General features: G+C 42.3%; 1 protein-coding gene across 1 annotated transcript; it reads left to right on the forward strand.

The window, feature by feature from the left end:
• The first annotated feature begins 1,827 nt into the window (after positions 1-1,827).
• Positions 1,828-2,648, forward strand: LOC130493414 (zinc finger protein 239-like). The gene has a single exon (XM_056867149.1). The coding sequence runs from the start codon at positions 1,860-1,862 to the stop codon at positions 2,646-2,648; it is 789 nt and encodes a 262-aa protein (XP_056723127.1). The 5' UTR covers positions 1,828-1,859.
• Positions 2,649-12,106: the final 9,458 nt, after the last annotated feature.

Raw genomic sequence — 12,106 nt, forward strand, 5'->3', positions numbered from 1 at the left:
TATTCTAGCAGACCAGTATGGTTACTCTTGGAAACTATGTAGGGATGGTGTCAGCTTATTCTCCCAGGGAGGGGTTTCCAAAGAGGGTGATGGTCACAACAGTAGGCTTTCATCCACTCTTCTTCAGGTTAATCACAGTAAATGGAGGGATGATAGAGCCTTTCCAGATTACCTTTATGAGTGTGGAGGAACATGTGTAGAAAAGGTTATCTGTGAGGTATGCAGCTATTTCAACATAAGAATCAAAACCTGGATTTGGGCCAGGCAGTCAATAGGGTAAGTATCCTTCCATCTTCCTTGTCTCTCTCACAGGTAGTGGAAGGACTCCGGTGGGATATCCTGGGCCTTCTTCTCTTTGTGGTGATGCAGAAACAAGACTCCTTGCAACCATATCAGGTAGGTGAGGAATCACTGGGGAGAAGAGCCAGGGACATCTCTGATGCCTGTGTTATATGCACATCTCCTTGGGTGGGAAGAATATGCCAAATTCTGTTCTGTCAAAATTGGCCACTTGGAAAACTTTGAACCCCTCTAGCTCTTCAGATCCTCAGCCTCACTCTTTTTGGATTTTTACGTTATTTGTGAACAGAAAAAAATCCTACTTCTTCCTTCAGGGCCTCAATGTGAATTTTTCAACAGAAATTGCTGCAGTGCCTGCCCCAGATATTTGCAAAGGAAGCGCAGTTTGTCAGCGGCAGTCATCACACATTCAAGCTATGACGCTGGCAAGCAGGGTGAATCTCTAGCATTTTAATAAACACACATTTATTTGTGAAGCAATGTTTCTAAAAGTCTAATGGAAACAGTAGAACAAGCCCAAAATTGAAATGTGAAACAATCCTTTAGCACTTCTGCACTCTTCCTGCCTGATGAGATTGTGTGTGTGTGTGTGTGTGTGTAAAGTGCCGTCAAGTCACAGTTGACTTATGGCAACCCAGTAGAGTTTTCAGGACAAGAGATGAACAGAGGAGATTTGCTATTGCATTTCTCCACATAGTGACCCTGGTATTCCTTGGTGGTCTCCCATCCAAGGACTAACTAGGGCCGACCATGCTTAGCTTCTGAGATCTTATAAGATCATGCCAGGGCCTGGTGAGACTTTAGGGATACAGAATCCCCTTTGGAATGTCCATCTGCCCCGCTGTTTAAGGTTCTTGCATGGGAGGTGTCAGGGATCACACCAGTTTTGCAGAATAATTTGTGTCAGAACATTTTCCAATTCAAATTTAAATTTTGCTAACAATACTTATATTACATTAGCAAAGGAAGCCAAATACACCACATACAAGCCTGGGTTTTTTGACGATTCCTCATATCCCACGTTTAGACCATCTAACATAACTGATTTGCAGCCCAATAGCCCTGGCAGGCCACAGATAAACAGATACTATATTTACATATGTAGGGCAGAAAATGTTTCCACTGAAAAAATACAACATTGGAAAAGTTTCTGCTTCACATCACTGGATAAAACACAAGCCATTCTGTTTGCCTCTAAATTGCACTCAAGGCTTGTGCTTGATGAAAACCAATGAAAAGAGGTCTATGCCAGGATCTGCTTCCCCACTTAGTCTTTTCCACTGTGTTACTCACCATAGATGTTTACTGGGTTAATTCCCTGTTAGGAGGCACAGGTTCTCCCTCACCTGGTTTCCTTTTTCATTCCTACAGAGCAGAAGAGCAAGGGAAGGGACACTGAACCTCAATCAAAGCAGAGAAGGAAATCCATTGCTTCTGAGTGTTCTGACTTCTATGAAATTCCACTCCAAGATGGAAGTTACAAAGGAGGCAAAAGGAGAAACTTACCTCATTTCACAGAGGTCTTAACTGGTAAATCAAGCCTTAGTCCACATCAGAGAATGCAAAATCTGGAACTGAAACTGCTGAAAGGGTCAGAATGCAAGAACAGCTTCAGTCTGACCAAAAATCATATTTTACCTGAAGGGTTCCATGCAGAGGAGAAACCACACACATACTCACAGTGTGGAAGACCATTTGTGAAGGACAATCTTATTGAATGTCAAAGAGGGCACACTGTTGAAAAACCATATGTATGTTTAGAATGTGGAAAGAGCTTCAATCGCAGCCAAAACCTTGCTTCACATCAAAGAATCCATACAGGAGAGAAACCATATAAATGCTCTGAATGTGGAATAAGCTTTAGTCATAGTTCCAACCTTTCTTCTCACCAAAGAATTCACACAGGTGAGAAACCATATAAATGCAATGAATGTGGAATAGGCTTCAGTCAGAGCTCAAACCTTACTTCCCATCAAAGAATCCACACAGCAGAAAAGCCATATAAATGTTCAGAGTGTGGTAAGAGCTTCAGTCACAGTTCAACCCTTGCATCTCATCAGAAAATCCACACAGGGGACAAACCTTACAAATGCTCAGAGTGTGGTAAGAGCTTCAGTCGGAGCACAAACCTTATTTCCCATCAAAGAAGTCACACGGGGGAGAAACCATATAAATGTTCAGAGTGTGGAAAGAGCTTCAATAGAACCTCAACTCTAGATTCCCATCAAAGAATCCACACAGGAGAGAAACCGTATAAATGCTTAGAGTGCGGAAAGACCTTCAGACACAGCTCAGCCCTTAATTCTCATCGAGGTATCCACATGGGGAGAAACCATATAAATGTCTAGACTCTAGAGAAACCATATAAATGTCTAGAGTATGGAAAGAGCTTTTATTGTAGATGAAGGTTTAAGATACATTAGAACCTTCTGAATCAGATCAGTGATCAAGTCCAGCAAATTGGTAACACGGTGGCTAACCAGTTGTCCTGAAGGGCCTAGCAAACAGCATAGAGGACAAAGCCTTCCCAGATGTTGCCTCTCAGCACTGGTATTCCCTTCAGTCACCATGGCTAGTAGCCATTGGACCTCTCCTCCGTCAACCTGTCTAGACTCGTTTTAAAGCCATTCGTGCTTGTGGCCATCACTAACTCCTCTAGCAGTGAATTTCACAGTTTAATTATTCATTGAGTAAAGTATTTCCTTTTGCCTGTCCTGAAACAATTTCCTCACAATGTCTTTGGGTAACCCTTAGTTATATTACTGTAGGGCAAAACATCTCCCACTTCTCCATGTCATTCATAATTTTCTTAACCTCTAGCATTCCTCCCCTTAACTGTCTTTTTTCCCCCTAGCCTTAAAAGACCCAAGCTCTCCAGCCTTTCCTTTTTGAGATACGACGACCAGAACTACAAACGAGGCTGCACCATAGCTTTATACAAGGACACTGATAATATTGGTTGTTTTATTTGCAACCCCTTTCCTAAGATCTCCTAGCATCAAGTTTTCCTTGGCCACAGCTGCCACACACTGGCTTGACATTTTCTTTGAACTTTCTGCTACATCTTCAAGATCCCTTTCAAATGTTATCTCAGCCAGTTCTGCTCCATACTAGCATCACCTTCATTTTATATGGATTCTAGTCTGAGCTTCAGCTTGTTCCAACTTATAGCCCCTTGACCTGGGACAGAGACAGTTATTCCCTTGGACTCATGGAATGAAATACAAAGCTGAGAGTCATCGGCATATTGATAATACCCAACCCCAATGCTACACAGGATCTTAAGTTTCCTAATGCATATAGGGTAGAAGACAACTTTGAGGCATCCTAGATGCCATCTCACGCTCTCCAATGACTATTGTTGGCATCTGTTTTACTTACATTGTGTGTTAGCTGCCCTGAGTCCTGCTTTGGCAGGGGATTGAGGGCAGGTTAAAAATATAAATGAATAAAAATAGTGACTGGAAACCACCAGACACACATCCCTTACACCATTGTTCAAATGATTCAGCAAAATACAGCTCTCCTTATTGGTTGAATGGCTGTAAATAACTTAGAATCTGCTGGAGTTTAAACTTAACACTGACCTTTTTTCTTCATGCAATGTTAATTGAAGTTTTTGTTTTTAAATTTGAATGGAAGCTGACGGGAGATTTTTCTTGGTAAGGCAAGACATAATTTTTTAAAATATACATAGATTGTAAAAAGTACATCTCCAATGGTTCCCAGTTAGTTTTTGGCTTGGTTTGCCCTCTTAATTTCCTAAATTGTTTGTGACAAGGCACCTTGAACATTCACTCCTTCCATATGAGCACACCTGCCGGAGGCTAGAGACTTCTCATTGGTATCAGTGAGACTGTGGAACTCCCTTCCTCATGAAGTCTCTCAGGCACCATCACTGTTAGTTATCCATTGATTGGAGAAGACAATTCTGTCTCAGTGTGGGCATTGTCAAATTTTCTTTGGCTCTAGGATCCAGCCCCCAAGTACTGCAGATTATAAATATGGGGTAATCCTGATTGTCAGCACCACAATGAAAAGCAAACCTCTAATCCTAAATTAACTTCTCCCAATTCTTAAAAGTCAAATTGTTGCTTTGAAAGGCTCCATTTAATTGTCAATTGGAGCCAGTTTAGAAAGGTAAGAAATGAATTCATCCACAACCACTGAATGGTGCAAAGTTAAGTTTACGCATAAACAAGCAATGGGAAAAACGTATATTTTTGTCATACAACAAAACATTCTAATGGAAAATGTTACATAAGCTTGATTTGATCCAGCCAGGTTTTTGCTCAGTCTTGGCAAATTCTTAGTCTTATTACAGCCCTCATTCTACATAGCTTTTTTTCTGTGCAGGCCCCATGATCTCAAACATAGCCTTCCTCCCTTTTCCACTAGGGTTTGGGTCCAGCACTTTGTATTTCCACTGAGAGACACAGCATAAAGTTATTGCTGGAAATACTAGGCACCACAATGACATTTATAGGCAACATGGGACCTAGGATTTGTTGAGCCCCACTTTTAGGGTACTGGAACAGCGTTCCGTATCTGGGTAACAAAAATGAGAAGCACACATACTGGATGGATGATACACTTCTGGGTAGCAGTGTGTGTGAAAAAGATCTAGGGGTACAGGTGGACTGTAAGCTAAATATGAGCAGTCACTGTAATGCAGTGATAAAAAGGGCTAAGGCAGTCTTTGGATGTATCATCAAAGACATGATATCCAAATCGCAAGATGTCATAGCCCCGCTGTACGCTGTATTGGTCAGGCCACACCTGGAGTACTATGTGCAGTTCTGGAGGCCTTGCTTCAAAAAGGATGTGGAGTTGGAAATGGTCACTCTGGGGAAGAGGAGGATGAGGAGGGACATGATATATTTACTAGTCCCACTTGCAATGGTGGCAGTGCAAAGTGCCGTTAAGTCTCAGCTGACTTAGGATCCTCACTCCTACACATGAAGCCAGCTGGGTGACCTTGGCCTAGTCACACTCTCTCAGCCCCACCTACCTAATAGGGTGTCTGTTGTGGGGAGGGGAAGAGAAGGTGATTGTAAGCTGGTTTGAGTCTTCCTTAAGTGGTAGAGAAAGTCAGCATATAAAAACCAACTATTCTCTTCAAGGCAAGAAACATCCAGAGGTGGTTTTGTAACAAGATTCCCTCCTACATCCTATTAGAGGATCTGCACCAAATAATTTTCAAGGCTTTGCCTGTGCAAAACTGATTAGCAACAGAATTCTCCAGGATTTATCATATTAAAGGAGATTTACAACCTATAACTCTGATAATTCAAAACTGTAAGGATTTGGTTCTCTGAATTATTAACCAGCAAATCAGACAAAACCTTTGAATAAACTTTTTTATTGAGAAAAGATTCTTTTTAGTGAGCAAGACAGAAAAAATAATAGGCATGAAAAAGTTAGCCCTGTAATTACTGTGGAGATAACATGCTGAAATTATCAAAGTTCCTAGCATTGCTTAATCATTATAGCAAGTCATAGTTTAAAAAAGCAAATCAGGTCTCTGCTTCTTTCTTACTGCTTTTAGGGATTATCAAAAAGCCAAGTTACCCAAAAGCCTTACCCAGAGATCTCACCTATTCTCCTGAGATGTCCATCCAGAGAAATTGATTTGCTTGTCACAGGAGTGCTTATTTGTAGAAAAACATCAATCTTATCTTTCTCTAAATGATTTATTACAATCATGTGGTTATATCTAGATATCTGATTGTTTATAACTAAATATAAAACAAGCAACATAAGGGCAAATAAGCCAGTCAGCAGGTGCATATGAGATACATCTGATGTAGCAAGATAAGAAGACCAATATCAACCTCTATTAGAAAGCAATTAATCTAACCTTTTTCTGTTACTGCTTCAACTGACTGTCCAAGATGAAAGTAGATCTAAGCAACAGAGTTCACTTATTGTTTAAAAGCGCATAAACTCTTAGTCAACTTGCAAACTCAGCAAGAAAAAGAGGAAAGATATCATGACTGCTGCTACAGTTCCCGCATCCAAGTACTAGCCACAACTGACCCTGGGCTAGCCTGGGACGTCCAGGTCAGGACTCAGTGCCCCATACAATCTTAAAAACCTGCTAAACTGGCTTGACCAGATATAACAGTGAGTGTGTGTGTGCACTTTGTGGGAAGCGGCATCTTTCTCAGATTCCTTCCAGCTCTGTTATACTCTCTTTCCAGCCATGGCTGTTTATGGTGACATGGTCGCTCCAGAAAAAGAAATCAGGAATGAGACGCAGCTGGGTTCCTTCATCCCTGTTTTCCTGAGGGGTGCTGCATTGAGCCCCAAAAAACTTTGATTAGTGACTCTGGGCCAAGAGCTAGCTAGCTCTCTCCCTCCCTCCCTCTCTTTATCTGTGCATACCCTCAAGTCACACTTATGGCAACCCAGTAGGTCAGGGCATCCCAACCTTTAGAGCCAGCGTGGTGTAGTGGTTAAGAGCGATCGTTTGGAGCCATGGACTCTAATCCGGAGAACCAAGTTTGATTCCCCACTCCTCCACATGAGCGGCGGACTCTAATCTGGTGAAGTGGGTTGGTTTCCCCACTCCTACACACGAAGCCAGCTGGGTGGCCTTGGGCTAGTCACAGTTCTCTTAGGGCTCCCTCTGCCCCACCTACCTCACAGGGTGCCTGTTGTGGGGAGAGGAAGGAAAGGTGATTGTAAGACAGTCTGAGTCTTCCTTAAGTGGTAGAGAAAGTCAGCATATAAAAGCCAACTCTTGGTGCAGGAGGAAGAGCCAGCCATGAAATTATTGCCGTAATTTTACTTCAGTCACACAATGGAGATATTTGTGCTGCGGTGACAGCTGCTACCAAAACATTTTTTTTAAATGCACACAGCCAATCAAATCCTCAACAGCCATTCAAACCCTTGCTGGCCCCACTCATTTTCGAAAAATACATGGCAGGCTCCAGAAAAGGTATCGGTGGGTGAGACCCCTGAAGTAGTGTTTTTAAGGCAAGAGACTAACAGAGGTGGTTTGCCATTGCCTTCCTCTGCATAGTGACCCTGGTATTCCTTGGGGTCTCCCATCCAAGTGCCAACGAAAGCCAACAGACAGAACAATGAAAAACTAGAAGAAAGAACCAATGGCAACAACCATCCTACATGTGTAAGGTTGCCAGCTCCGGATAGGGAATGCCTGGTAATTTGGGGAGTGGAGTCTGAGGAGTGCGGGATTCAGGGAGGGAAGGGACCTCAGCAGGATATATTGCCATAGAAAAGACAAAGTGGCTTTCCTTTTGGCTGACCGGCACTCTTGTACTATGGAGAAGGTAGCAAAGTTTATTTTAGTTGCCATGAGAATTTGAGGAACTAAGCGTAATTTACCCGACGGCTACCATGAATGAAATTTTATTTTGTCGAAGGCTTTCACGGTCAGAGTTCATTGGTTCTTGTAGGTTATCCGGGCTGTGTAACCGTGGTCTTGGTATTTTCTTTCCTGACGTTTCGCCAGCAGCTGTTGCAGGCATCTTCCTACACCCATCTTCCTTACTCTTCCTACACACTTGACACTGAGAGACACTGTCCTTCAGTGTTACTCCTCTGAAGATGCCTGCCACAGCTGCTGGCGAAACGTCAGGAAAGAAAATACCAAGACCACGGTTACAGAGCCCGGATAACCTACCAGAACCAATGAAATTTTATTTATTAGTTGTATATTTTAATTATTGGATATCCACTTTATATGATTGCTATTGTAACCAATATGCCAATAAAGGTATTGATTGATTGATTGATATTGCCATAGAATCCACTCTCCAAAACAGCCATTTTCTCCAGGAGAACTGATAAGGGGTCGCTGGAGATCAATTGTAATAGCAGGAGATCTCCAGGCATCACCTGGAGAGTGGAACCCCTATGTCTCCCACAGGTGGCAACAGCTACCTGTAAGAGATCCCAAGGAAAGAGGCTTGGCTGCTTGCATGGGAGCTTCCCCCTCCATCTCTCTCCATCGGCAAAAGGTGTTTCTAAGAAGCCCCCCCTCCTGGTTGAGAGGGGTACCCAGCTGCTCCCCTGGGAAAAGTGCAGAAGGGGGTGGGGGGAAACCTCTCCAGACTTCCTTTTGCAGGCAGGCAATTATTTTGGGGGGGGGGTATTCTGGGTGAAAGAGGAGCAAGTCCAAATTCCTAGAGAAATAGGTAGGGAGTGGGAGGTGGTCACTTCCTCTTCTCATGGGGAACTACTTTTTTCTTTGCTCGCCTGCAGTAGTGGCTCCTCGGTCCCTGGCAGGTCTGATGAAGGAGGCGAGAAGGGGACAGAGGAGAGGGCCTGGGGGTAGAAGGCAAGCAGGGGAGGATCACAGCAGAGAATTATACCAAAGACTGGTTGCTGGTGCAACTTAACCCTTACTTCAGAGGAAAGGAGACCCCCTCCCTATATTCTCTTAGAGGTTTCTACAGCTGATCCCTCCTCCACCCTGGGGAGGGGGCTGCTTTCATCTTGCATGCAAAGCCGGGGGATGCATGATCTGCTGCATCGACATCAGGATCCTTTCTTTAATGAGCAGAGAACCAGGGAAGCAATTGCTGGAATTATTACCAATTATTCAGCAGTTTCTCTCCAAAGACTGCCCTTCCCAATCAGTTCCATGGAGCTATAGATAAGGTTGACCAGACGAGATCTCCCACTATTGCAATTGATCTCCAAACCAGAGGAAGGAGAGAAAAGAGCAACCAAAATGATGAGGGGGCTAGAGCAACTGTCCTATGAGGAGCAGTTAAAACGCTTTGGGCTGTTTAGCTTGGAAAGAAGGCGGTTAAGGGGAAACATGATAGAGGTCTATAAAATTATGCATGGTATGGAGAGGGGACATAATACTATAATGCAGGGTCATCTGCTGAAGCTGGAGGGTGAGAGATTCAAAACAGATAAAATAAAGTATTTCTTCACACAACACATAGTTAAATTGTGGAACTCCCTGCCCCAGGATGTGGTGATGGCTGCCAACTTGAAAGGCTTTAAGAAGGGAGTGGACATGTTCCTGGAGGATAGGACTATCCATAGCTACTAGTCATGATGCAACTACCTGTTTTTGCCCAATTTTTAGAGGTCTTCCTATAGCTCTCCACAATCAGTTTTGTTTTCACTATCCTGAATAATTTAGTATCATCCACAGACATGGGTATTACATTGCTCATCTCCAGCTCCAGAACATGTTCTTTTTAATAGTATCTTGCAAAATTTGAAAAGATGTTTGCCACTGCATTTTTTAATTTATCTTGAATGATGGAAAACATCATTTACAAAATAATATACGTTGGGTAGACTCAGTATGCCAGTTTTGGGCTGTTTTGAAACCAATACAGTTAAGTCCATTGCACAATGATTCAGTAGCTTCCATTTTGCCACTTGGTGTATATTGGAGAAGAAAAGTATAGAAGTACCCTTAAAGACTCTACCATGCCATGCTAATGATGAAATTAGTAATGGAGATCATATTATGACAAATCTTTCTATTCAAGTAGTTTGGGACTTTTTAGAATGGGTTAGTCTAGACCTATCAAGATTTATTTATAGTCAGTCTGCCTGTCTGTGGGGACATTTTTATTAGAGGACGCCCTTAATATCCATCTATGAATGTTAAATAAAATCACAATAAGATTCTTTATCATTGGCATTTGACCCCACAATAAATTTGTAAGATGAATGGATCGTATAGTTGCTGATGTTGTCTCCAATTTAATGCCAGGTTTATGCATATGTAGTGATATTGTGACAATCTCCGGTGGTCTGCCACTGGAAGTTGCTGGGTGAACATGGGCCAGTCACACATTCTCAGTCTAACATACCTCACAGGGTTGTTGTGAGGATAAAATGGAGGCAAGAACAATGTAAGCTGCTTTAGGTGCCCATTGGGAAGAAAGGCGACATATGCCATTGGTTATAAATTTAATTTTGCCTGTGTGTGTGTGTTAAGTGCCGTCAAGCCTCTTCCGACTCATGGCGACCCTATGAATGAAAGTCCTCCATAATGTCCTATCTTTTTGTCTACAGCGCGCACAAAAAAGATGATTGCTTTTGCTAATGCTTCATCAGGCATTACTGCAACTCTTTTAGCAGGAGGCAGACCTGTATTCTAACTACAGTTAGATATTGCAGATGCAGCAAGCTATGGGGATGGTGAGCAGAGCCCTTAGTTAATAAGAGTTGGTTTCTATACCCCACTTTTCTCTGCCTTTAAGGAGTCTCAAAGTGATTTACAATTGCCTTGCCTTCCCCTCCCCACAACAGACTCCTTGTGAGGTTGGCAGGGCTGGGAGAGTAGCCCAGTGCCACCCAGCTGGCTTCATGTAGAGCAGTGGGGAAACAAAACCAGTTCTCCAGATTAGAATCTGCCAATCTTAACCACTATGTCATGCTGGCTCTCAATAATAATCATTATGAGCTTGTATGGAGAATATGCTTACTACAGCAATTTATAGCAGCAAAATGTCAAAATTGACAGAATATATCTAAGCTAAGAAATAGAAACATTTTTTTAGTCTTCCAGAAATATTTTATTGGTTTTGTCACAAAAAGGTATAACCTAAATTTATATAACTATCATGTATTTAATTTTGAGATATTTATATCCATGTTATGGTCTTCGTTAATAAGATTAAAAAGATAAATGTTATGACATAGTAAACCTGCTAGCTTGTAAGGTAAAAAACAACAACTTCTTTGCCTTTGAGAATATAAAAAGAGGCCACTAGCCAATCAGATGCCATTCTAGCACTAATCAGAGCACAGAGGCCCCTTTGTAAGGCAGAGACCAGAAGGACAAGTTAGTTTTCATGTCAAGCAAGCTAGTGTCTAATTTTAGATAATGCAGTAGGTAAAATCAGTGGAAGCTAAATTAGGTAATATTTCTTCCATTGGCTGTAGGCCAAACAACCCATGCAGGCAAAATCACATTCGAAGATCATCTTCCTCAACAGAAGAATCTCTCTTCATCAGCTGGTTTCTAGACCATGCTCACAACTATCATGCAGTCTTGAGGTTACTTAGGATTGAGTGACAATGGCAGGGTACTGATCAGCCCAATCTCTGTATCACCCACAATACCTGGGAATCTATCAATAGAGCACTGCCAGGCTGTGGACCTGATCTATCATGGTAAGAGTGACCCACTTTTACAATGCTTTCCCCCTTCTATGTGTATGTTACTCACTGATGATATGTGGCTTAAGAAAGATATTGCCTCACCTGAGGCACTTAATAATGACAAAGAGATTTGAGTGTCACCTATATATTGAACACACCACATTCCATAATGCTAGATGACTTCTCTCAGCAGTTTTATATGAATAATTAAAAAGAAAAACCTAAGTTGCTAGAATCACCCAGGAGGAATACACACAGACTAAGTCCCACGTAAGAGAACAGAAATTTACTATGACCACCTTTTGGAACCTCCTCAGAGAAACAAGGGGAACTAGTACACAACAGTATCTCCTGATCCTTATTTTGAGAGCTATTCCTGAAAGATACCCTGGTGGAAGTACTGAAAGGTACCAAGAAGTTCAAGAGAATCCACAGGGTCACACTGCCTGGCAGTTTCCAGCCCAAACTAAATGGATGGAAGGGACTGAAAGCCCAGCTGAAATTGATCAAGTTGACCAGTTTCCTCCAAAAATAAACAGGAGTCTTGGGGCACATGAAAAATGAGCACAATGGGTTCTAGCTCATGACTGCTTATGCTGGAATTTTGCAAATCACAAGACTCCAAGCTGTGGCTGAGAACTGCAAGGTCTAAACAGTGTTTTCTTAGGAGTCTAATGCCTGCCTTCTTCAG

Source organism: Euleptes europaea, chromosome 1 (assembly GCF_029931775.1).
Source record: "Euleptes europaea isolate rEulEur1 chromosome 1, rEulEur1.hap1, whole genome shotgun sequence".
NCBI classification, from domain to species: Eukaryota; Metazoa; Chordata; class Lepidosauria; order Squamata; family Sphaerodactylidae; genus Euleptes; species Euleptes europaea.

What these genes read in the sequence shown, in the direction of transcription:
- LOC130493414 (XM_056867149.1), top strand. Translation starts at nt 1,860, where the DNA reads ATGCAAAATCTGGAACTGAAACTGCTGAAAGGGTCAGAATGCAAGAAC.